A 27,532-nucleotide genomic window follows, 5' to 3' on the forward strand; every position below is an offset into this window, starting at 1 on the left:
CCATTGGGAGGAGAGAGGGCACCTGATGCTTGTGAGTGCCTGTGCGGCTGTGCCTCATCCTCTACCCCTCCCCTACCTGGTGGCTATGTGACCAGTGGCATAGCATGGGGGGAGGCAGGTGGGGCACTGCCCTGGGGCCGGGTGCAGAATGTAAAGGGGCGCTGTTGTACTGTCCCCAGTGTGATGGTCATTTAGCGGGGCAAATAGGCGCAGCACTAGTGGCACTACGACAGCAATCCACATAGCCCTTGGGTTGCAGGTGGGCATCCATCGCCACACATGGCAGTAATCATCGATCTGAGGGCAGATAGGTGGGGGGACCTGAGAGAGTCCAGGACTCAAAAGAAGAGCTCCTCCGGCACTGCTGACTGGCTGAAAGGATCAAAGCGGATCTTCACAAGAAGACAGACTGGCATTGAATGGAAGGTTCCGTACCATCACATCATCATCATACACACACAGGTCTGCAGACAGATTCTAGTACAATGGGACAAAGGAGGGACTGCAGATAGGGACAGGGCTAGGGGTCTCACTCATCTCCCCTCTCTTTTAGCCCTTCCTCTCTCAGCCCCCCTCTCTCTCAGTCCCCCCTCTATCTCTCTCTCTCTAACAACCTCTCTCAGCCTCCCTCCCTCTCTATTTCTCTGTCAGCCCCCCTCTATCTTAACCACCCCCCCTCTATCAGACCCCCCCTCTCTGTCCACCACACCATGTGTAAATTCATATACAACATAAAGTGCTTTGTGCTCAAGATGCTGTTCCCTGCAGATCCACTGCTTCCACTTTACACCTACTTCTTTAATCTTATAATATGTGTTGCTATATAAAATAAAGTAAAAACCTGTGCAAATTTATGTAATTATACAATATTATGTGCTCAATATAGTGTTCTCTACAAGTCCACTGCTTCCACTTTACATCTACTTCAACAAACTTATTTTGCTCAAAAACATTTCTCAAATCAATAAAGATCCCCACTAAGGGGGCGCCCTCACCATCACGTGTGTAAGAGGTGGAAGAAGGCGTGGCTACACTACAGCTGGCACAGTTTGGAGCACCGAGAACTTTACACCTTATCAACTTTTCATTGATTGGTGGATTTTATGGAGGAAAATATGTTCATTGAAGTAGGTGCAAAGTGGAAGCAGTGGACTGGCAGAGAACACTATATTCAGCACAAAATATTGTATGTTTACATGAATTTGCACAGATTTTTAGTTTATTTAATAAAGCAGCAAATATTATGAGATTAAAGAAGTAGGTGTAAAGTGGAAGCAGTAGATCTGCAGGGAACAGCATCTTGAGCACAAAGCACTTTATGTTTTATATGAATTTGCACATGGATCAGTTTACTTCATTTATTGATAAACACCATAAGATGAATGAAGTAGATGTAAAGTGGAAGCAGTAGATCTGCAGAGAATATTATTTGAGCCCCTAGCACTTTATATATGAATGTCTCCACATATTTTAGTGTATTTGTGATGATTTATGTGCACACACAATAGGACAGCGCTGTGACACATAATGCTCTTCTAGTTGATAAAGGGAATACTTACCTTTGTTACAGCAGCAGTCCGGTATAAGTTATTTTTGTAGGTATTTGAGTTGTTACACATAGCGCGGGTTTTATTCTATTTATATTGGTGACATCATTGTCCAAATCTGGGGATCAGGAGCCATTTCCACCCTTTACTCTCGGCTGGGGTTCTTTGTATCCATATAACAGATGTTCTACATGACTAAATCTGCAATCAATTTTACTGCAAAATCAAAGGGGCCAAAATGTCTCCCCCCCGAGCAGTAATATATTTCTATCCCCCTTGGTGGGAGTGGAGATGACCCATCTATAAGGATATACAGTACATACACACACAGCACAAGGCCGTGTTCACACTACCAGACGTTTTTCTGCAGTTCCTCTGATCTCCACAAGGTGATGATCTCACTTCTACCCAGACAGGAAGTCTCTATGGAAGACAGGAAATGATGTCAGCTACAGACAGGAAGTGATGTCATGTATACAGGACATTCCATTTGGAAGGACGTAGAGAGGAGAGGTTGCTGGATCTGGCGGCAGAGGAGGTAATATGTAGATTAACCCCTTCAGGGGGATCAGTTGATGATGAATATATCTTCCTTCCAAATCTGGCCATACATGGTTCAGTTTTATCGTTCAGCCAGCGGGATGAGAGGAAAAAACTGAAGTGATTCCCCCATCCACACATTGGAGGGGGATGGGGGAATCCTCCCCGCTGCACTATTGTATTCTGACAATGGGGGGCGCTCCTCCGCTCTCAGAATACACAGATCAGCGATGAAGCTATTGGCTGCAGCCGCTGATGGAGTGACTTTTATCCGGCAGTGACCACACATGGATGGAAATGTGACCGATCCCTGCTGAACCAGCTGAATTTCCATGTCTCTGTGGTCACCATAAGTCAGGGCTCAACAAATCCCAGGTCACCATGGTGACTAGAAATGGTGTCCTGGCCCCTGGGCTCTTGTCATTCTCACTGTTGGTCTGAATAATGTTTCTACCTGAAACCCGGACACATTATTCAGACAGGAATGTGGCTCGGAGCGGGGCCAGGCGGGAGGGTGAGGGGAGGAGGAGGAGGAGATGATGGCACCCGACCTGTGAAGTGAGGGGTGGACTGGACAGGACAGGACATGAGAGGACTCATCTCACTGAGCTCCCGCTGCCGATCTTTCTCCTTTCCGCGGCCGCATTACTGTCACCATCGGCTCCTGCTTCCACCCACAGCTGCCTGTGTCCCTGCAGAGCCCTCCGGCAGAACAGAGAGGAAGGAGCGGGACCGAATCTCCAACATGGCGCCACCTCGGCACTGCCACAAAGATCCCCACAAGGTGCTGAGAAACAGGACTACAGAGTCCTTACAGGAGTAACCAGGACAAGCCTGCAAAGCAGCCAGCTAAGAAACCAGCCAGGGAGGGACATGCTGCTTTATGTACACAAGATGTCCTCTCCATCCACTCTGCTCTCACACACTGCTGGGGGAGATGTACAGGACATGCAGGAGGATACAGGGGAGGGGATTGGATTACTGGCCTGAATTCTGCACCCCATGTCCTCTGAACGCCACCCTTCTCCTGTACCCCATGTCCTGCGGTGACCTCCACCCTGCATCCCATGTCCTGCTTTCTGCACCCCATGTTTTGCACCCCCGAATCCCATGTTCTGCACCCCATGTCCTGCACCCTTTGTCCTGTGTTCTGTACCCCATGTCCTGCGTTCTGTACCACATGTCCTGTACCCCACGTTCTGCACACTGTACCCTGTACCCCATGTCCTGCGTTCTGTACCCGGCTCCCCATGTCCTGCCTTGTGCACCCTGTACCACATGTCTTGCACCCCATGTCCTCCATCGTTCTCTGGTACCCTGTATTCCATGTCCTGCATTCTGCTCCCCATGTCCTGTGGTGACCTACACCCTTCTCCGGTACCCTGCACCCCCTGTCCTGCATTCTGCACACTGCAGTGACCTACAGTCTTCTCCGGTATCCATCACCCCATGTCCTGTGTTCTGCACCACATGTCATGCATCCATCTCTGTTGCTTGTCCTGACCTTTATGCTGATTCCTGGATCTCCTCCTCATCTCTCCTCCATATCCTCTTACACAGCTTTTCTCCACACCTGCAGTGACCCTGGGGGGTGGAAACTTGGCACCAGCACTCAGCAAAATCCATCCCCACCATTAGGAGCTCTGGAGAAAATTGTCTGCTATTTACACTCCGTTCCTCCGCACATCACCTGATCACATGAGAGCTTACTTTCACAGATTCCTGACAGATTTCTGTATGGTAAAGGTCAAAGTTCACTCTTCAGTTTAGGAGAGGAAGGACACACCCAGGAACAATGATTGGTTTCATATAGAGGACCCCTCAAATATCCACATCCAAATGTCCCTCCATCCAGAGTCTATATGTTCTATGACTAAGGATGAGCTCCGGCGTGTTCGCAGATCCCACGTGCAGAGCCTGCCAGGAAGTCAGGACTGCGCTGTACTAATCTCAGGCAGTGAGACATTGTGCAAGGAACATTGTCCCAATACGCGGCTGCAGAGATCAGGAAATGTTTCACTGCCTATGATTAGCGCAGCGCAGTGCTGATTTCCTAGCGGGCTCTGCACGTGGGCTGTGCGAACACACCGGAGCTCATCCTTACCTATGACATCACAGCTCCTCCTCCCAATGTCCCTCCATCCAGAGTCCATATGTCCTATGACATCACACTGACCTCACAGCTCCTCCTCCCAATGTCCCTCCATCCAGAGTCCATATGTCCTATGACATCACACTGACCTCACAGCTCCTCCTCCCAATGTCCCTCCATCCAGAGTCTATATGTTCTATGACATCACACTGACCTCACAGCTCCTCCTCCCAATGTCCCTCCATCCAGAGTCTATATGTCCTATGACATCACACTGACCTCACAGCTCCTCCTCCCAATGTCCCTCCATCCAGAGTCTATGTGTCCTATGACATCACACTGACCTCACAGCTCCTCCTCCCAATGTCCCTCTATCTGGCTTTTTTTTTCTGATACTCTTAGGATGTGGGCGGACCCTTGGTATCCTTACTTGCAAAGTTGCACTGTTGATCCTGCATTATATGTATTGATGTCAGAATACCTGCAACAAGCTTTTAACCTACAGAGTGTGGGGGTCCTTTGTGGGTAAATTCTATATCAACCTTAGGTGGGCTTTAATAAAATGGAGACCTGAATGATAAGGTGAGGAGGATTCTGGGAATATAATTTGATTTTACATTTTGTTTTTAGATCTAGAATATTCCTCCTGTGAAGTCTGGAGATCATATGACCATCACATTTCCTCCACCTCCCTCCCTGATAGAATAGAGAAATACAAAGAAGATTCTAGAAGTCACCAGAGAGATCATGGAGGAGAGGTGAGGAGGATTCTGGGAATTCTGGGACATTATCCAGTAACAGACAAGGGATGTGTCTGGATGGTGACTGTATCATTGTGTGTGTCAGGTTCCTATAAGGTGTCAGGATGTCACTGTCTATTTCTCCATGGAGGAGTGGGAGTATTTAGAAGGACACAAGGATCTCTACAAGGACCTCATGATGGACAATCAGCCGCCCCTCACATCACCGGGTAAGAGGAGACTTTATTGTAAAGGAGAGAGCAGTACGGAGGCTCCACCTAGATCCCCCATCATCTGATAAACACATAGAAACAATGTATTCAGTCAGTGTGTGTGTTTCCTACAGATGGATCCAGTAATGGGAACCCACCAGAGAGATGTCCCCGTCCTCTGTATTCCCGGGATTCCACACAGGAAGATCACACCATCCCTCACCATCATCAGGTAGATGAGGAACAATCACTGATAGTATCATTAGGATCTGTACATTATCTGCATTGTTACCATTGATGTCATTTTTATTATATATTCAGAGTGGAAACCTGAGAGATTCTAAAATTGAAGTAAAAGAAGGGATAAAAGAGGAGGATGATGAGGATGGGGTGACGGAGGAGTTTCTAAAAGAACACAAAGATCTGTACCAGGACACCATGGTGGAGTCATCCAGCTACAGGAACCCACCAGAGAGATGTCCCCGTCCTCTGTATTCCCGGGATTCCACACAGGAAGATCACACCATCCCCCACCATCATCAGGTAGATGATTGACAATTATTGGTAGTTCTGATTTATACACAGCATGTTTTTTACAATGAATGTTTTATTATATATTCAGAGTGGAAAATTCACAGATAATAATATCGATGTTAAAGAAGAGTATAAAGAGGAGGATGAGGAGTATGGAGTGATGGAGGAGTTTTCAGAAGGACACAAGGATATGATGGAGCCACCAAATACCAGGAACCCACCAGAGAGATGTCCCCATCCTCTGTATTCCCGGGATTCCACACAGGAAGGTCACACCATCCCTCACTGTTACAAGGTTGGTGGGATGGATCCTCTAGAACATGGACTCCTAGAGATGATGTGTGGATTATTTATGATGTCACAATAATAAAGCTTGTATCTTACAGATGATATTCTCTCTCATTTTCTTGATTTAGAGTGGAGATCCAATCGATATAGAATTTGAGGTTAAAGCAGAAGAAGAAGAGAGGTATGTGAGGGATGATCAGCAGTCTATGGAGGAGGATGGAATAACAGGGACATTTATAGAGGAGGACACTCCTACAGAGATCAGCACAGGTGGGTCATTAACACTAAATACATTCCTCCACCCATACTGCTCACTGATTGGTCCAGAGTAGGGTGCGGACTGGGTGATATCAGCCTGTAATCCCCTGGTCACTTTCCTGAGCTGTGTTCCCCGTCCTGTATTCCTGTATTTCTCTCGGATAATCTTCCTTCTCTGTGCTGCAGACACAATTTATGTATCTAGACTGGATTTATGGAGATTCTGGGGTTCAGCTGGCGGCAAAAGGTTGATTTTCACCATAAATGTTGCTCTACCTAGGCACCTTGGGCATGTGCTTTGGGTCTTCTACCTCATGCCCAGGTCTAGCATGATCTCTGACACAACAATCCCCCCAGGATTACTTGCTCTGTTATCTGCTGGCTGTGCAGGGTGGAGGGATATGTCTGTATAGTCTCAGACCCAAGTCACTGAGTTCAGTCTCAGGAGATGGGAGGCAGCGGTGTGGGACCTCTGCAACTTGTCTCATGTAAACATTTAATCTTCCACTGATTACTGAATACCAATATTATGAGTCCTGACCCTTACGCTGTATACTTTATATTGTACATTATATACTCCTGACCCCTGCACTATATACTCTATGTTGTACATTACATCATTCTGATATTATATAGTCCTATCTGTTGTATCTTATACAATATGTTGTACATTACATAGTCCTGACTTCTGCTCTCTCCCCTCTACCCACTGCTATATATACACATAATATGTATTCTCTTTTGTTGCACCCATTTCCTACCAGCTGGACATTTTATATCTGATGATTTGATTGGAGCACAGACTTTTACATGTTGATAATAATGTGATAACATCCTTGAACTTTGGAACCTTAAACAGAAACTGATAATGAGGGAGGAGTCAATAACCCAATGATGTTGGTCTTCAGGATCAGCCCAGTCTTCATCTTGGTTGTTCTCCCCCCATCCTCACTCTCTGACCTCTGGTGGGGCTCAGCCCTGCTGTTATTCATGACTAAATCATGGACTAAATAAGGAAGTGTGGGACTTCTCACTCTCTGACTAAGGCCCATGAATAAAGAAATGAACTGGTAGGAGATCAGAGGACCCATTTACTAGTTACCTTGAGGGGGGAATTGTAAGATCCTCAGAGACAAAGCTGCCTGATGTGGGCGGAGTCCTGGTTTAGGGGAACCAATCAGCTCATGTCTAGTAATAATCTTTTTATCTCTATTTTAGTAGATGGACGGGAGATGAGGAAAACCTCAGAGGATTGTCTCACTTTGTCTCCAGACTGTAAAGTAGAAGATGAGGACATCACACAGTATAGTCCAGGAGAAAACCCGACTACCTCAAATGTCCATCCGGCATCACACAGTGTAGATGGACCATCGTATTCCTCTTATCCTGAGGAACCTCAGACTGTGAGGGACGGTGCCGGACCATCGTATTCCTCTTATCCTGAGGAACCTCAGACTGTGAGGGACGGAGCCGTCCTTCCAAAAGAGAAGAGCTTTTCCTGTACTGAGTGCGGGAAGTGTTTCCATTCTAAATCCCATCTTAATAGGCATAAAAGATCTCACACAGGGGAGAAGCCGTATTCCTGTCCTGAGTGCGGGAAGTGTTTCCATTCTAAATCCAAACTTAACATGCATAAAAGATCTCACACAGGGGAGAAGACGTATTCCTGTCCTGAGTGCGGGAAATGTTTTTCACAGAAGTCCAATCTTTCCACACATCAGAGATCTCACACAGGGGAGAAGCCGTATTCTTGTCCTGAGTGCGGAAAATGTTTTTCAGTGAATTCCAGTCTTTCTAAACATCAGAGATCTCACACGGGGGAGAAGCCGTATTCCTGTCCTGAGTGCGGGAAATGTTTTTCAGTGAAGTCCAGTCTTTCCACACATCAGAGATCTCACACCGGGGAGAAGTCGTATTCCTGTCATGAGTGCGGGAAATGTTTTTCACAGAAGTCCAATCTTTCCACACATCAAAGATCTCACACGGGGCAGAAGCCGTATTCCTGTCCTGAGTGTGGGAAATATTTTTCAGAGAAGTCCAGGCTTTCCACACATCAGAGATCTCACACGGGGGAGAGGCCGTATTCCTGTCCTGAGTGCGGGAAATGTTTTTCGAAGAAGTCTCATCTTTCCACACATCAGAAATCTCACACAGGGGAGAAGCCGTATTCTTGTCCTGAGTGCAGGAAATGTTTTTCAGTGAAGTCCAGTCTTTCTAAACATCAGAGATCTCACACAGGAGAGAAGCCGTATTCTTGTCCTGTGTGCGGGAAATGTTTTTCAGTGAAGTCCACTCTTTCCACACATCAGAGATCTCACACAGGGGAGAAGCCGTATTCCTGTCCTGAGTGCGCGAAATGTTTTTCACGGAAGTCCAGTCTTCACATACATCAGAGATCTCACACGGGGAGAAGCCACTTTCCTGTCCTGAGTGAGGGAATTGTTCCTCACTGAAGTCCTGTCTTCCTGTACATCAGGGATCCCACACAACCCTCGAGGTGTATTAGTGCCTTGAGTGTGGGAAATGTCTTCTATATGAATGTTGCTGGACATCACAGCTCTCATGTGGGGAAGAAGCACACCCTGATATACACCTCAGATATACTCCATGGCTGATCTTCATCATGTAAGAAACAGTTGATAAGGAGATCAGAGATCACCAAAGACATGGATGAAGTGTTGTACTGTGTTGGCCATTGATAGCAGGAGAAAAATAAAAATGGACCTCTCATTGGCTGAGTACATTTTGTGGTGGAAGATTTCACAAACACTTAGAGGTCTATTTTTAATAAAATAGTTAAATGATTATGATCGACATTCACCCGGCTGTGATGAATATTGGATGTATTTTATTTCATACTCTGATTTCCTTGGCTCCATCTAGTGGCCATAATGTGGTATTGTCAAATGATATGACAGAAACAATATCTCATTATGGCCACTAGATGGAGCTGATGATGATAGGAAATCACTGTGTTGCATTATGGCCAGAATGTGTAATGGATGAATGATTGTCATATTTGTCCAATTAATCTTCTAGAAGTAGACCCCTTAGTTTCCTCTGTCAGACATGGTTTCATCCTCATACACTGGTGAGTACAGTACACACTGAAGGACAGAAGTTCTTCAATACTGGGCACTTTCCCCCATGCTGCCCAGGCCAATTTTCAGCTTTCAGCGCTGTCGCACTTTGAATGACAATTGCGCAGTCATGCTATACTGTACACAGACCACATTTTTATCATTTTTTTCCCCACAAATAGAGCTTTCTTTTGGTATTTGATCAGCACTGGAGGGTTTTATTTTTTGCTAAACAATCTAAAAAAGATCAAAATTTTTGAAAAAAAAAAAATTTCTTTGTTTCTGTTCTAAAATGTTATTTTCTCCTTCACTGACGGGCACTAATGAGTTGGAACTGATAAGGTGGCACTGATATGTAGAATTGATGGACACTGATATGCAGCACTGATGGGCACTGACAGGGGACATTGATTTACACTAATATATGGCCCTGATGGGCAGCACTGATGATGAGGTACTGACAGGTTTTATTGATGGGCAATGATTGGCACTGTTGTGGGCACTGACAGGCGTTTTTGATGGGGCACTGACTGACAGCTGATGGGCACTGATTGGCATGGTTTGTGGCAATTCTGATGGGGCTGTGCTGATAATCCATGTGCTGATTATCAGCTCAAACCCCCCTCTTACAGGGAGAGCCCCCGATCAGCATGAACCGATGAAAGCCGTTTACCACCACTTCCTGGTTTACGCTGTGATTGGTCACAGCTGATCATGTGGTAAGGTGCCTCCCTCAGAGGCTACTTACCACGATCGGAGATGCGTTGTGTCAGAGTGACACACAGCACCACTGATCACTGCGCTGTGTGCCCCCGCGGGAGTGCGCCGGCATATTATCTGCTGGACGTCATATAACACCCAGTCAGAATAACTGAACCACCGCCCGACCGTCTTTCTGCTATAGGCCGGGCGGGAATTGGTCAATCAAAGCAACAATATTAACCAGTTGCTGACCTGTGTTAGTATATACTGTAGATGTGCGGCTCATACAGGTCTGGTAATGTACTTTTATGTCATGGCTTTCTTCCAGGTCCGCACCCATGCATGCGCACACACAGAAACCTCCACTGTCATTGGCTGTAGGACAGGTTTGTCAGCAGGTTCCAGCCAATAATTTTGCCCCGTACCCTGCTGATCACCTGCAGCCAATGACAAATCACTCCTGTGTTTTATTTTTTAAACACGGGGAGCTATCTTCCAATTTCTTCTCTTCCCGAGTCCTTTTCGGGTTCAGGAAGAGAAGAGAACACCACACTGTGAGTATAATCACCACACTTTACATCCACACACCTTAGATTGGCACATTTAACCCCATTGATTGCCCTCATTCATCCTTTTATCACCCCTGTCACCCAACCAGTGCCATTAGTACAGCATCAGTGTACAGTATTTTTCACCAATCGCTGCATTAGGGTCACTTGTCACATCAGATTGTGCCAGGGTCAGCTAGCATTAGATTGCCCGCACACTATCACACTCACACTATAGGATCCCGATCACCACCATTACTAGTATAGTGTCTGTATGGATCAATATCCTGATCATGAACAGAACGATATTAGTGTCCCCCCTTAGTATAGTGTCTGTATGGATCAATATTACAATCATGAACAGAACGATATTAGTGTCCCCCCTTAGTATAGTGTCTGTATGGATCAATATTACGATCATGAACAGAACTATATTAGTGTCCCCCCTTAGTTTAATGTCCCTAATAACGTAGCGATAGCAGGATCAGCCTTTCTGCCCCCCAACAAGTGCAGTGTCAGTAGATCACCAGCACCTCTGATACATTGCACACATAACCGCAGTGTTAGCAGAATCAGGCCTGATCTCTTCCAGAACTAGCAGGTAAGTTTTATTTGTAGCGGTTCAAGCAGTCCCTGACAGCCAGGAGCTCTTTTTTCCGTTGCACTAGGTACCTATGAATTTAGTGGCCAAAATGTCCCAACAAAGGTACACTAGTGAAGAGGCCTACAGGATTCTGAGTATGACAGCTGAGAGCGAAGGGGGAGTCCTCACTGACAGAATCAGGCTTCAAATACAAACCTGTAGAGAGCAGAGGCACCCTGACAGGGAGCTCAGAGGATGGAGGAGAGGTCCCTGCTAAGGTCAGGTGTACCCGACCCCGGGTAGATGAAGTGCTAGGAGCACTTGATTTGTCTTATATGTAGCAGGATGCCAGTACTAGTGTCCCACTACCTTTTGGTGAGCTGGCAGGCACCAGCGGCCTAGTACATCCTAGTCTTTTACATACCAGGACAGAAGTATTTCGTGTTGACCTGGCGGGTCCCACAAATTCAGTCCAAGCTGGTAAGGTGGCTAGCACTAGTATTATCCTGCAGACACTAAGAATTCAACCACAGACCCATAGAGCTCATAGTGTTCTTCCACATGTGCTTGCAAATGCTGATTAGCAGCCCACAGATTGTGCAGTGCTCGTACTTCCCCCATTCACTGCCCAACCCGGAATTCAGGTAGAAACAGCAAATTTAACAACTCCCCTAGATTTTTTTTTTTTTTAGCTATTTTTCATGGAAGATCTGTATCGATCGATTGTGAGCTGAAGGAATTTATACACACAACAGTACATCACCACCAACCCAAATTCAACTCTTGCCAGACAATTCACATTGGAGATCTATCAAGGTTTATAAATGTAAAACTTTTTTTGGGCCTAACCCTCAACATGGGCGTTACTAAAAAGAATGAGCTGCGATCATATTGGTCCAGAGACCCGATTCATCATATGCCCGTGTTCTTTGCTGCAATGGCCAGGCATAGATATGAGACGATAATGCGTTTTATGCATTTTAGTGATCACACACTTTGTCGTCCTCGGGGTGACCCTGAATATGATCAGCTTTACAAAATTCCGCCCCTCATAAACTACCTGTCAAAGAAATTTGCAGATGTGTACACGCCCCAACAAACCATGTAGATGAGTCCATCATACATTTCATTGGCCACCTTCCAATAAAACAGCATCTCCCCAGCAAGCGTGCCAGATCTGGGGTCAATATGTATAATCTCTGTGATAGGGCCACAGGCTATACATGTCCTTTTTTTTCAATTCTTTATTTGTGTAAGACATGTGGAAATACAGAATCCACGCATTGGTGTGTGAAGAGGAACAGGTAATACGACCACCCAGTAATGCAGGAAGAACTTTCAGGGACCCTTCAGAGCTGAGAGACACCCAAATTCTAACACATGGAACAGTTGCTTAAGGCCCCTTTCACACGATCGGATCGTTCAGATCCGTCTGTCAGTTTTGACGGCGGACCTGAACGGGCGCTCCATGTTAGTCTATGGAGTGTCGGATGTCAGAGGAGACATGCCTGCTGACATCCGATCCGCTAAAAGCAGATGGATGGCTCTACGTCCAGGTCCGTCGCTGGCGGATCGGATCGGGTGAGATCTGATGAAAACGGACATGCTGTCCGTTTTCATCCGATCCCTCCATAGGTGGTGCCTGACAAGCCCCTCCCCGCTCAGTGTGCAGAGAGGGACCTGTCATCCGCTGGCTCAGCGGAGATCAACGGACAGATCTCCCGCTGAGCCGGCCCGAGGCAGGCTCCGTAGAAACGGAGTCCGCCTCGTGTGAAAGGGGCCTTAGTGTATCAAAAAGGTGTCTGGTTTATTGAACACAAATACAGAGTATATCTGCAATTCAAAAGAAAAGGTGGGGCTTATGAGGGAGTTAGTACAATACGTACGTATGTTATCAGGAAAAAGACATGTAGCGCTGGTAGATTTGCGATCTACCACCTGATAGGTAAATTTAGTAACTTGTTCGTTAGGAAGGTTAGATTTGCCTCTGTTTCAGCTTGTCTGACGTTGTGTGTGCTTCCATACTGAGCCGTGGGTGTCCCTGTTACCACTGGTTAGTGTTGGAAAGGCAACATGTCTAAGCGTATGGATACTCTTCTGTCCCGGAGACAACGCGGTGGAGGTGGTCCTCCGAGTTGCATTCTGGGCGAGGGTATTTATGGGACAGACGCCATATTTTGGGGTTCGTTTTACAGCTACCTGCTGGCCCTCCTGGCCGACAGGTATGCATTAGAGAGCTACCTCATGGTCCTTCGTTCCGGAGGCCCACATCGCTGCAGCGCAGGGGTGGGCCCAGAAGCTTGTCTGGGGCCTACCACAGCGGCCGAGGAATGCTGAGCTGTCTAACCAAAAGGGAAGAAGCTGGACGACCAAGGAGATCCCAGGGGAGGACCCATCATGGAAGGATCATGCATCGTGCTGGTCTGGAGAGGAGCCTGGTGACTCGGTTGGAGGACGTATCCTAAAGCAACTATATACCCAAGTGATATAAAAATATATAAAAGAGAATCTCAAAAAAGTTCCAAAAAACATGAATTCTTGCTGTGAGAAGAGAAAAGTGCTTGTTCCACCACCGTGAATGAGACTGGCCGCTTATCAGAAACCCATGATCCCCCGTTACAGAGGATCAAAGAGAGCTGTTTATCAATACTGATTCGAACCACGACCCATGGACCAGAAGCCTTATACTGAGATGAGACATCAAAGACTTTGGGGTCATACTAGGGATGTTCACACAGCAAGAATTCATGTTTTTTGGAACTTTTTTGAGATTCTCTTTTATATATTTTTATATCACTTGGGTGACCCCCCTTTTTTTGTATATGGACTCTTATTTATCATTTTAGTTTTTTCATTTTTGATTGATTATTAATTTGATATGTGTTTTGAATTTCATTATTAATGCAATAAAGGGGAATCTTACACTCAGTTCTAACCATTTGGTTTGGTGATGATGTGTATGATCACCAATCCTTTTTAGCGCGATTCAACCCCTTTATTTTTTCTCATTTAATTTTACTGTGTTTGTGTTACATAGATGAATCGCAGCTGTAATTATTATTGTTTATGTATTTCACCGTAGCACAGTAATTTCCCCCTTTATTTCAATAAAAACGGAGATTTGATGGATTATTGATATAAAAATCTCTTCCTATTCCATGGAATAAATATGTGTAAAATAGTTTTGGATTGGATGTAATAAATCTCTATAGAAAGACTTTGTGGTGTTTGTTAGATCTTTTCTATTCCTCTCTAGGTCTGGATTTCAGGAAGAAGAAACAATTCCTCCAGTTTCTATTGGATGGTGACGAGGGGGGAGGGGTTTGGGGTAGTTTTGTACATACAGGAGGTAATATAGAGAATCCGTCTAGTAATTGATGAGTGGAGATTTCACTGGAGAGTTCCATTGAAGAGAATTCAGGGCGGTGTGCACTGCTGGGGCCCGGAGTGTTCTGATTGGATCACAACTACACGCGTCATATTTATCTGGGGGTGTGCACTGCTGGGACTTTATTCCCAGCAATAATCAATCAGGAATCCATGCCACCAATCACCAGATCAATAGGAATGTTTCCAATATACAGTAATTACGGTTTGATCCTCCAGCATAACCAGTGCACAGAATTATAAATCTATCACATGAAATGTATCTTATTGATTGGTTGATGTCATTTATTGATCTATTGATTGCTTTATATGATAGAATAGATTGATTTCTCTATGTATTGATCATCCTCTCCATATATCTCTTCACCTTGTCTAACATAATACAAATCCTAAATGCTATAAATCTCAGTCATGTCCATGAATTGTATCTGACTTGGGTCTTTATAATACGATATACTGGGCTTTTACTTCATTCCCTATTTTTATATCGTCTTCTTACACCTGACCTGATGAAGTGACACTTTGAAGTCATGAAACGTGTTGATGATGTATTTTAGCATTACTTGTCCCATAAACACCAACCTTGTGAAGAAAACATTTCAGAGTTTCCTCCTTTACTATGGGGGCCTCTGCTAACCTCATCCTGATTTTTTCATGGGGTGAAAGTTCGCCACTGTTGTAATATGTTGTAATGTTCACCGATTTATGTGGGACATTGTTGTGTGTATGTACACATGCAGTCAATGTTGACCAGGCCAGAATGACAATGACAGAATGGTTGCTTTGTCCAACTGAATTTTAACAGCTGAAGACTCTTTGATGTGTTAATCTTATGCAAGTCTATTTGAACATCTCAAAGGGTATTCAGGTGGTATCTCTTAATCTAATCTAATTACATATATCTAAAGGGGACTTGTTGATGTTGATATGCGGGAGTGCAAATTGGGGTGGTTCACGGCTGTTCACGGCTGGGGGTTGTTGTCTGTTTGAAAGACTAAAGCTAATCAAAGTCCTAAATTGAAATGGCCAATCAAATTGCTCAGCCATTCAATATTTAGTGAATATAACACGGCATTCAGTCTATAGGTTTGGGGGAGTGAGGCTCGTCTGTGTATGCACACTCAGACCTAAGACATGGGGTTCTGAATTATATCTCCTCTGTCAGATTTCTTTGTCATCTGTGGACTTTGGACTTTGTTCTGTGTTGGAAGTCAATAAAGTGCATCTCTCTGGAAGAATTGGGTTGCTGCGGAAGAGTACTTACTAATTAATTATCATACCCACGATACCACGGTAATACCATCTACCCGATGTATTAAATCACTACACTGGTGCCGTGACCCGGATTATAATACCTGAATATTAATTATATACCCGATCACTACATTTGGTGCCGTTCAAGTGACCAGAAGAGCATTTTCGGACTTAGTAACAGAAGTCGGTGGTGACAACAATCCTGTGAGGTGGACAGAAGTCTGATGAAGAACCAAGAGCTGTGCTGTGACTCTAATGTCTGGTTGTGACATAAGAGAGTCTGATCTACAAATTTAAACAAGTTGGGAACCCCAGAATTATTCTCTGGAGACTGGAAACAACAACAAAAAAAGGACTGTATCGTGTACCAGAAGACCTGGAAGCTGAAGGAGTAACTAATGCGGTGAGTAAAATATTTCCTTTTTTTAAATTATTAGTAATATAGTCAAAATGCTTACTCAGTGTGAAGCCAGTATCAGTTCTGATAAAGTTAACAGATGGGTATTAAAATGTATTAAGCGCCATGGCGGGTCCTTATGAAATTCCAGAAAAATGTAAGCAGACATGGACGATGATGAAGGAATTTTTAGAGAAAAATGTTTTTGATAGCAAAATTTCAGAAAGTAAAAGAAAAGGTTGTATTATACAGGGCTTGTTATCTTGCTGTTTAACAATGGAAAGTTCTTTGAAGGGTAAGGTTGAGGAAATTACCCAGTTACAGAAGGCAGTTGATAATAGCAACAATGTTTGTGAGAGGTTACAAAACCAATCAGACACCGAGACAGTAAATTTAAAATTGCACGCAGTTACCATTGGAGAAGCTTTACTTGAGAAATCTAAACGTTGTGATGAATTATCAGAGGAAAATGAGAGATTAAAATGAAGAATTATGGAATTAGAGAAGAGATCTCAGGAATGCAGATATGCATCAAACCTTGGATTCAGCAATCTGCAGCAAACAGAACCTCATATTAAATCTGATAATTCATTACCAGCTGCCCCCACTGTGACTACCACAGTTTATAACAATAATAATAATACAGGTGAAGTTCAGCTTGTAATGAAGCCTTTGAAATCACAATTATTAGACGCAATTCTTAAAGAAATAGGAATGGTTCCATACCATGATTTAAACAGATTTTTAAAATGGTTTTGTGACGTGCAGCAAGTCAGAGATATGTACAATCTCAACCCATCTGACTTAGAAAGAGTTTTGCAACATTCTTTAGGAAGTGGTCTTTGGCTGAGAATTAAACAGATCTGTATTCAGCCTCTGAGGACAAGGGACATATTACTGGAATTATTATGTGTTTTGTATGGTGTACGTTCTGATGTTACTATTCATGGGAAGATCCAACAAATGCAAAATGAATCTCCCTATGAATTGTCACACAGGATAGCAACTATTATGGAATTATTGGTCGGTAATAATCTTGCATTTGAGCGTGGTGGCTTGATATATATGAGTATGTTTCTAGATGCATTGCATGAAGATATCAAACAAAATATTTTATTAGTTACCCCAAATCCTCATGATTTAAAAGACATATTGTTGAGAGCAGACCATTTATGGAGAAAGTCAAATGAGCAGGCTGTCAAAATTGATTTAGCCACATTGTTTAGGACAAATACTGAACATAAAGATCAGAAGATAATATCCTATGATAACACCCAGAGAGGACACTCCGGGTCATACATAGGTGATATTAATATGAAAAACAGAGCTGACCAAAATAATAATAAGAAAAGGTCCAAGACTTGGATACCATTTTCTCAGTTAAAACAGAAATATGACCACCTGAAAACTGAGTATGACAAGATGAGAGGGGAACGTGATAAATTATTACAGCAGTTGAAGGGGGTACAGGGTGTCATAAATGCAGAAGATGTACATTCTCCAGATCTGTTTTTGAATGCAGATGACACTTCTCTAGCAGTGGGGGTGAATTAGCTCCAAACTGTATATGTGTAAATAGTGTTTTGTTTTAACTTCAAACAACGTTTAAGGACCTTGCTAATAAGTTTTTGTTGGAGAGTTTTGTCTTTCAGGTACGTCTGGAGATGCTCGTTTGCATGTGAATAGCAGAAGCACTAGAAGTATCTGAAATTGCTGGCTAGTGGGGGAGAAATGCTGAATAGACAATATATCACTATACATGGAATTATAAAGTATTCATGGACTCTCTCGAAATTCATCAAGCAATGGACCTTTTTTTCTTTTTTCTTCAACGCCCTAATTTTTCATTTTTCTCCCTTTTCCTGATATATTTTGCTTTTTATTTTGTATTTGTTTGTTTTATTTCTTGAACTTTATCTTAAAACCAAAGAGAGGCATTTTAAGCTAAAATAATTTTCATAACATCTGTACATATTACATAATGCGTATTGATCAATATATTTGACATCTAAGGTAAGATGTTGCACAATGGCTTGGCATAGCATACATTGTAGTATGTTGGGTGGTTTTCCTAAATTTATAAGAGGTTTGAGTGAAATTCATCACTCTAGTCATGATTTGAAACTTTGTTGATTCAGTTGTTTATAATATGCTAAAGGCTATGACATATATGGATGAAAAAGACCTTTCTACCTTTCATGGTGAGGATACTGGCAAGAATTTCCACTGCCGGTTTGTCTGGATAGAAGATCTGATAAACACTGATGACTCTATCTGAACCATCGTGTGGGGGTATATGTATATGTTGGTATACCATTCAGGTGTAATTGTGGACTGAATGATCCAAGTAACTGCTCTATTGAAGGCAATGAGGGGTCGGCCTACAGCAAATTACAAAAGCAAATTTTGACTGGCAATCAACAAAGATGGACTCATGAATGTCAAGTGCAAGGAAATAGTTTTACTGCCATATCCAAACCTTTTTGACCTTGAAAGTGAGTGCTGGTACATTGATAGTTCTTCTTACTATAAAGATGAAAGTAGAGTGTTTGCGTAAAAGCATCTTTAAAAATGGAAAGCTTGAGCCTGGAGATGAAAAAAATCCTGGACTAATGTGGATTGGAGTTCCCAGAGCATACCAAGTTTACTTTCAGTGAGATGGTGAGAGATGTGATGAAGTCAGAATGAAGAATGGACTGTGACATCAGCTCATCTTTGCGCAATATTCAAGATCTTGATGTGATATAATAAGGCCTAACAGCTATATGGGCCACTGACGTTTACCAAATCTTTTTCCAGTCATAGTCTAAAAGTTATATTATCTAATAACTGTTTCATGGGGATATTTTAGAGGCTGGCGAAGAGAGATGTAACCAATTTCAACTTCATATTTTATATGAGCCATTGTAAAGCATCCAGTACCTTAAATCGTACTGATATTTTTTGTTGTTTGATTTATGGGTCAGTTCTAGTAATTAGAACCGACCCAAGTGGGGGTATATGTTGTAATATGTTCACCGATTTATGTGGGACATTGTTGTGTGTATGTACACATGCAGTCAATGTTGACCAGGCCAGAATGACAATAACAGAATGGTTTGTCCAACTGAATTTTAACAGCTGAAGACTCTTTGATGTGTTAATCTTATGCAAGTCTATTTGAACATCTCAAAAGGGTATTCTGTTAATCTAATCTAATTACACATACCTAAGGGGACTTGTTGATGTTGATATGCGGGAGTGCAAATTGGGGTAGTTCACGGCTGTTCACGGCTGGGGGTTGTTGTCTGTTTGAAAGACTAAAGCTAATCAAAGTCCTAAATTGAAACCGACAATCAAATTGCTCAGCCATTCAATATTTAGTGAATATAACACGGCATTCAGTCTATAGGTTTGGGGGAGTGAGGCTCGTCTGTGTATGAGTGAGGCTTGTCTGTGTATGCACACTCGGACCTAAGACATGGGGTTCTGAATTATATCTCCTCTGTCGGATTTCTTTGTCATCTGTGGACTTTGTTCTGTGTTGGAAGTCAATAAAGTGCATCGCTCTGGAAGAATTGGGTTGCTGCGGAAGAGTACTTACATCATCATCATTATAATACCTAAATATTAATTAATATACCCGATCACTACAAATATATCTGAGGTGTATATCAGGGTGTGCTTCTTCCACACATGTCCAGCAACATTCATATAGAAGACATTTCCCGCACTCAAGGGACTAATACACCTTGAGGGTTGTGTGGGATCCCTGATGTACAGGAAGACAGGACTTCAGTGAGGAACAATTCCCTCACTCAGGACAGGAATACGGCTTCTCCCCCATGTGAGATCTCTGATGTCTGGAAAGATTGGACTTCTCTGAAAAACATTTCCCGCACTCAGTACAGGAATACGGCTTCTCCCCCGTGTGAGATCTCTGATGTCTGTAAAGACTGGACTTCCGTGAAAAACATTTCCCGCACTCAGGACAGGAATACGGCTTCTCCCCTGTGTGAGATCTCTGATGTCTATAAAGATCGGACTTCACTGAAAAACATTTCCCGCACTCAGGACAGCAATACGACTTCTCCCCTGTGTGAAATCTCTGATGTCTATAAAGATCGGACTTCACTGAAAAACATTTCCCACACTCAGGACAGGAATACGACTTCTCCCCCGTGTGAGATCTCTGATGTCTGTTAAGAATGGACTTGTCTGAAAAACATTTCCCGCACTCAGGACAGGAATACGGCTTCTCCCCCGTGTGAGATCTCTGATGTGTGGAAAGATTGGACTTCCGTGAAAAACATTTCCCACACTCAGGACAGGAATACGGCTTCTCCCCTGTGTGAGATCTTTTATGCACATGAAGATTGTATTTACAATGGAAACACTTCCCGCACTCAGTACAGGAAAAGCTCTTCTCTGTTGGAAGGACGGCACCGTCCCTCACAGTCTGAGGTTCCTCAGGATAAGAGGAATACGATGGTCCATCTACACTGTGTGGTGCCGGATGGACATTTGAGGTAGTCGGGTTTTCTCCTGGACTATACTGTGTGATGTCCTCATCTTCTACTTTACAGTCTGGAGACAAAGTGAGACAATCCTCTGAGGTTTTCCTCATCTCCCGTCCATCTACTAAAATAGAGATAAAAGATTATTACTAGACATGAGCTGATTGGTTCCCCTAAACCAGGACTCCGCCCACATCAGGCAGCTTTGTCTCTGAGGATCTTACAATTTCCCCCTCAAGGTAACTAGTAAATGGGTCCTCTGATCTCCTACCAGTTCATTTCTTTATTCATGGACCTTAGTCAGAGAGTGAGGAAACAACAAGAACTGTCTTTTATAGGAGTGACAGTGATGAGGGGATTATAGGACGAGTGTCCCCTCCCCCTCTATCACTCATTGCCATCTTCCCAACACAAGAAGTCCTACACTTCCTTATTTAGTCCATGATTTAATCATGAGTAACAGCGGGGCTGAGCCCCACCAGAGGTCAGAGAGTGAGGATGGGGGTAGAACAACCAAGATGATGGTTCGAATCCCAACCATGACACTACTTGCCTGGAGTTTGCATGTTCTCCCTGTGCCTGTGTGGGTTTCCTCTGGGTACTCCGGTTTCCTCCCACACTCCAAAGACATGCTGGTAGGTTAATTGGCTTCTGTCCAAAATTGGCCCTAGTATATGAATAAGAGTTGGGGACCTTGGATTGTGGGCTCCTTGAGGGTAGGGACCGATGTGAGTGTGCGATGTATGTGTGGAGTGCTTTGTAAATTGACAGCACTGTATGGGTACCTTAAATAAACAGGGATAATTGTAGACACGCACCCACACTCACTCAGGTTGAACTGGATGGACTGGTGTCTTTATTCAACCTTACTAACTATGTAACCACTATCATTGGGTTATTGACTACTCCCTCATTATCACTTTCTGTTTAAGGCTCCAAAGTTTGAGGATGTTATCACATTATTATCAACATGTAAAAGTCTGTGCTCCAATCACATCATCAGACATAAAATGTCCAGCTGGTAGGAAATGGGTGTAACAAAAGAGAATACATATTATGTGTATATATAGCAGTGGGTAGAGGGGAGAGAGCAGAAGTCAGGACTATGTAATGTACAACATATTGTATAAGATACAACAGATAGGACTATATAGTATCAGAATGATGTAATGTACAACATAGAGTATATAGTGCAGGGGTCAGGAGTATGTAATGTACAACATAGAGTATATAGTGCAGGGGTCAGGAGTATGTAATGTACAACATAGAGTATATAGTGCAGGGATCAGGACTAATGTACAATATAAATTATACAGTGTAATGGTCAGGACTCATAATATTGGTATTCAGTAATCAGTGGAAGATTAAATGTTTACATGAGACAAGTTGCAGAGGTCCCACACCGCTGCCTCCCATCTCCTGAGACTGCACTCAGTGACTTGGGTCTGAGACTATACAGACATATCCCTCCACCCGCCACAGCCAGCAGACAACAGAGCAAGTAATCCTGGGAGAATTGTTCTGTCAGAGATCTTGTCATACCCGGGTATGGGGCAGAAGACCCAAAACACATACCCCAGGTGCCTAGATCTAGTAACGTCTATGGTGAAAATGAACATTTTGCTGCCAGCTGAACCCCAGAATCTCCATAAATCCAGTCTAGATACATAAATTGTGTCTGCAGCACAGAGAAGGAAGATTATCCGAGAGAAATACAGGAATACAGGACAGGGAACACAGCTCAGGAAAGTGACCAGGGGATTACAGGCTGATATCACCCAGTCCCCGCCCTACTCTGGACCAATCAGTGATCAGTATGGGTGGAGGAATGTATTTAGTGTTAATGACCCACCTGTGCTGATCTCTGTAGGAGTGTCCTCCTCTATAAATGTCCCCGTTATTCCATCCTCCTCCATAGACTGCTGATCATCCCTCACATACCTCTCTTCTTCTTCTGCTTTAACCTCAAATTCTATATCGATTGGATCTCCACTCTAAATCAAGAAAATGAGAGAGAATATCATCTGTAGGATATATGCTTTATTATTGTGACATCACATAAAAAATATACACATTGTCTAGATGAGTCTGTTATATAAGCTCCGTCCCACCAACCTTGTAACAGTGAGGGATGGTGTGATCTTCCTGTGTGGAATCCCGGGAATACAGAGGACGGGGACATCTCTCTGGTGGGTTCCCATTACTGGATCCATCTGTAGGAAACACACACACTGACTGAATACATTGTTTCTATGTGTTTTCAGATGATGGGGGATCTAGGTGGACCCTCCGTACTGCTCTCTCCTTTACAATAAAGTCTCCTCTTACCCGGTGATGTGAGGGGCGGCTGATTGTCCATCATGACGTCCTTGTAGAGATCCTTGTGTCCTTCTAAATACTCCCACTCCTCAATGGAGAAATAGACAGTGACATCCTGACACCTTATAGGAACCTGACACACACAATGATACAGTCACCATCCAGACACATCCCTTGTCTGTTACTGGATAATGTCCCAGAATTCCCAGAATCCTCCTCACCTCTCCTGTCAGCAGCTCCATCATCTTCTTGGTGACTTCTAGAATCTTCTCCATGTTGTGTCTCTCAGGTTTTAGGGAGTCACATGGAGGCACTGTGATGGTCATATGATCACCTGACTTCACAAGAGGAAATCTCTGTATTGGGGAACCAATAGGAATATCATGTTAGAATCCCAGAATCCTCCTCACCTCTCCGGTCAGGTCTGTGTTTTATTAATAGAGATAAGAGTGATGTCATGTGACCTCCCAGAATCCTCCTCACCTCTCCGGTCAGGTCTGTGTTTTATTAATAGAGATAAGAGTGATGTCATGTGACCTCCCAGAATCCTCCTCACCTCTCCGGTCAGGTCTGTGTTTTATTAATAGAGATAAGAGGGATGTCATGTGACCTCCCAGAATCCTCCTCACCTCTCCGGTCAGGTCTGTGTTTTATCAATAGAGATAAGAGTGATGTCATGTGACCTCCCAGAATCCTCCTCACCTCTCCGGTCAGGTCTGTGTTTTATCAATAGAGATAAGAGTGATGTCATGTGACCTCCCAGAATCCTCCTCACCTCTCCAGTCAGTAGGTAGATGATCTCCAGGGTGAGGTTTAGTATCTTCTCAGTCATGTGACTCCGGTCCTCCTCCATCCTCATTGGTCCCGTCATTTGATCTATACAGGTCTCCTTGTAGACGGATAACTTTGGGAAATGAAAGTAAGAATTATTTGGATGTTGTTGGTCACACAATCATAGGATGTGGATGTGAGGGGGGTAATAGGAGGGTTGCTGGACATTTAAGGACTACCCCCCCCCATGGGAACACATTTAGTTTGGACTGTTTGTTACATTTTTGAGGTGTGGGACCCTCTTGTCCTGCTGGATCAGATATTCCCCTTTCTATGTTGGGTTTGTTTAGTTTCTGAACTGGATTTGATTGGTTTTAGATCTGCAGACAAGGAATGATAAATACGATCCTTCCTTTGACTTGTTTGCTCTGAGGCAGTGCTGTGAGGACAATGTCGGGTCATCATGATGTCCAGGAAGGGGAACTTGCTGACTTTTGGTCGGAGTTGTCGGCTAATCAGGATAATTGCCAGAACTCCGGCTGCAAGGCTCCAATCTCCGGCAGCCTGCTGACTGATCGGAGTGATGTCACTGTCACTCTCTGCAGTAAGAGAAGGGATCGGATTGGATAGCAGGAGGATGCTGCTGGTGGAGTACAGAACTGTGGGGGAGGAGTCAGTTTTGTTCTCTCCAATAGCAACCCATCTGCCATCTATGCTGATTATGAAGATTATAACATGTAAGTGTACTATTTGTTTTTATGGAATAAATGACTTCATCATTCTAATGAGGATCTCGCGCTGTCATTTCTTTGTTGTTTAATCTCCTTGGATCTTCCCGGATCTTTATCTGACAAGCTGCAGGACCCTTGTATGTTGGAATGAACATTTGTCCTCATCATGCTGTTACCATAGACTGCTGTCTGTTGGGCTGGACCTTGTAGTGCACATTACTGGTGTGTGATTTTTATTTCAGTGCTGATAGGAGGACAGCAGGGGGGAGGGGTTTGTTCTCTTGGTCTATTTTGTATCCTGTAACATATTTCTAGAACGGTGAAATGGTGAGGTGAAGGCTTCCCTCACTTGCTGGCAGAATGTCTTTAAAAGAGAAGTATGATTTTATTTTCTTTCAGATTCATACTTACCTAGGTGGATGCAGCATCGGTCCCCCGGCACCTCTTCACTGAGAACCGATCGATCTAACATCTGCGATGGCTCGGTTCTCACAGCTCTGCCCCCCGCGCTCACTGGAGATGTGGAGGGAGGGGAGTGCCCGTCTCAGTCTCTCAGGGGCTCGCTGAGAGGCTGAGATGACCATCATTCCAGACACCTGGAAGATCCAGACTTCATTGTGGTGATGATGCGGTGCCTGGACTGATTCCAGTGATGTCACCAGAGAGAGGACTTCATCCCGCTCTCTGCTGAAAACAGGTCACAAGAGTGCAAAACGAATTGTACTCCTGTAACCCATAAGAGAAGCCCAGCCAAGCGATCTCAAGCTGGACTTCTCCTTTAAGGAGGTGAGAAAAGTATGTGCAGGTGGGGTGAGAGGACCATCAGAGACCAACAGCCTGTGTAGTGTAATAATTGTCCTTTGTAGGCCATGTATGGTCAGGATGGTCATTGTCTTGTCTATTTATTGTCAGTGCTGTTTGTTTAGAGGAACATATTACTAGAATTTATCTCCAAAATGAAGAGAATGTTCCGGCCCCATAAGTGGGGAAATGTTCTGACCCTGAAGGGGTTAATCTAGGTCTCCACACTATATATGTGTGTATCATCATCTGCTGGAGATAAAAGACATCACAGTGACTATGGAGGAAGAGGACGGACATGACGAGGGGGTTACTGGGTGTAAATAGAAAATGAGATCTTATTACCTCGTCTACTGCTTCTTCCAGCAATGTCTTCTCTCTACTTCCTCCCGACTCACCTTTCACCCGGAACTTCCTGTCTGTACCTGACATCACTTCCTGTTTTCCATAGAGACTTCCTGTCTGGGCAGAAGTAAGATCACCATCTTGTGGAGTTCAGAGGAACTGCAGCCCCAAGAAACTTCTCATAATAACCATTCCTGTATAACAGGGCAAAGTTAAAAACATAACTCCTGAAATTGAACTTTTTGGTGAAGAAAATGCAAAAATATATAAAAAATCATAAAAAAAGTACTAGTTACTTACCGGTAACTGTCTTTCTGGGAAATCTTCCAGGACGGCACACCTGACAGATGAGAGGCTCCTCCCGACAGGAAACACAATCAATCAACAGCTGTTTTAAGTCCACACCCTTCCCCTTGATCCTCAGTTTGTAGAGAAGTAACTCCTGAACCTGTTTCACAAGGGAAATCATTCCTCATAGGTACTCACCTTCTAGTGTTCTAAAATTTTCCCTCCTCCAACGGGTGGGAAGTAGGCCTGCCGTCCTGGAAGATTTCCCAGAAAGACAGTTACCGGTAAGTAACTAGTACTTTTCTCAAGTCATCTTCCAGGACGGCACACCTGAGAGGATAATCAAGTAGCTCAGGCCTACCTTTAGGGTGGGACCACTGCAAGACCCTCTTGGCGAACCTCGGTTCTGCAGTGAGCTTTACCTTCACTCCATATGCTTGATGAAGGTATCTTAGCTGGATCATGCGGCTGATCTGCCGGTCTACTCCACCGGTGTCCCTGCCTTCTCTGCTTCGGATGCAGGATCTAGGTGGAGTGGGCTCTTAAAGATGGAATCAGAAAACATGTTAAACTTGTAGGTTATCAATGTTGCCTGTCTCACACATCTAACAACAATGGCCTATTCTGCCTATAGGTGCTGCTTAGAACCACTAAAAAGATTAATCGGAGAGCTGTGTTGTAAGACAAGGACACTACATTGATCAATGAGGGAGCCTGTCTTAACACAACCCTGTCCAGGGAAATAAAACTGCCAAAAGGGGGGCCCCTGACAGACAACCTTTTTTGTTCATTTTTATCTTTACGTCAGCAAAGACTGAAGGGAAACCTACTTAAGGGAAATAGATTAACAAAAACTTAACCCCTGGGTTTAAGGCATGCCCAATCTATAGTTTTACTTATGCCTGAGAGCCTACTCAGGAGATTAACATCCGTAGCAGGAGGAGAACACTCATACTGCTACATCTAGTTTTGCTAGAAGGGCAAAATGAAGGCCATGCACCGAGCTGTAACTAGGGATGAGCTTCGAGTTCGAGTCGAACTCATGTTCTACTCGAACATTGGCTGTTCGCAAGTTCGCCGAACAGCGAACAATTTGGGGTGTTCGCGGCAAATTCGAATGCCGCGGAACACCCTTTAAAAGTCTATGGGAGAAATCAAAAGTGCTAATTTTAAAGGCTTATATGCAAGTTATTGTCATAAAAAGTGTTTGGGGACCTGGGTCCTGCCCCAGGGGACATGGATCAATGCAAAAAAAAGTTTTAAAAACGGACGTTTTTTCAGGAGCAGTGATTTTATTAATGCTTAAAGTCAAACAATAAAAGTGTAATATCCCTTTAAATTTCGTACCTGGGGGGTGTCTATAGTATGCCTGTAAAGGGGCGCATGTTTCCCGTGTTTAGAACAGTCTGACAGCAAAATGACATTTTGAAGGAAAAAACTCATTTAAAACTACCGCGGCTATTGCATTGCCGACAATACACATAGAAGTTCATTGATAAAAACGGCATGGGAATTCCCCACAGGGCAACCCCGAACCAAAATTAAAAAAAAAAAATGATGTGGGGGTCCCCCTAAATTCCATACAAGGCCCTTCGGGTCTGGTATGGATATTAAGGGGA

General features: G+C 43.9%; 3 protein-coding genes across 4 annotated transcripts in view; 2 read left to right on the forward strand and 1 right to left on the reverse strand.

Annotated features, from left to right (window-relative positions):
- LOC141122041 (uncharacterized) overlaps window positions 1–9,840 on the forward strand; it is a 47,716-nt gene extending 37,876 nt beyond the window's left edge. Inside the window, exon 2 of the mRNA XM_073611841.1 lies at window positions 7,704–9,840. Within this exon, the coding sequence (XP_073467942.1) occupies window positions 7,704–8,664 (961 nt within the window). The 3' untranslated portion in view covers window positions 8,665–9,840. The remainder of the gene's footprint in view (window positions 1–7,703) is intronic.
- LOC141122012 (uncharacterized) overlaps window positions 1,978–27,532 on the forward strand; it is a 373,719-nt gene continuing 348,164 nt past the window's right edge. Inside the window, exons 1-2 of one of the 2 annotated variants that reach the window (XR_012240612.1) lie at window positions 1,978–2,085; window positions 4,810–5,011. The gene's annotated coding sequence lies outside the window, so the exon portion shown is untranslated. Of the gene's footprint in view, window positions 2,086–4,809; window positions 5,012–27,532 lie in introns of those variants that run through there. The other variant, XM_073611806.1, reaches the window with a different exon arrangement.
- Window positions 22,014–25,849, reverse strand: LOC141122034 (uncharacterized). The gene is made up of 6 exons (XM_073611833.1): window positions 25,626–25,849; window positions 23,753–23,881; window positions 23,199–23,333; window positions 22,987–23,110; window positions 22,774–22,871; window positions 22,014–22,652 (listed from the first exon to the last, which is right to left on the reverse strand). Exons 1-6 carry the CDS (start codon window positions 25,710–25,712, stop codon window positions 22,470–22,472), a joined length of 756 nt encoding a protein of 251 aa, XP_073467934.1. The 5' UTR covers window positions 25,713–25,849; the 3' UTR covers window positions 22,014–22,469.

The sequence above is a fragment of the Aquarana catesbeiana genome, unplaced genomic scaffold, assembly GCF_042186555.1.
Source record: "Aquarana catesbeiana isolate 2022-GZ unplaced genomic scaffold, ASM4218655v1 unanchor237, whole genome shotgun sequence".
Lineage (NCBI taxonomy): Eukaryota > Metazoa > Chordata > Amphibia > Anura > Ranidae > Aquarana > Aquarana catesbeiana.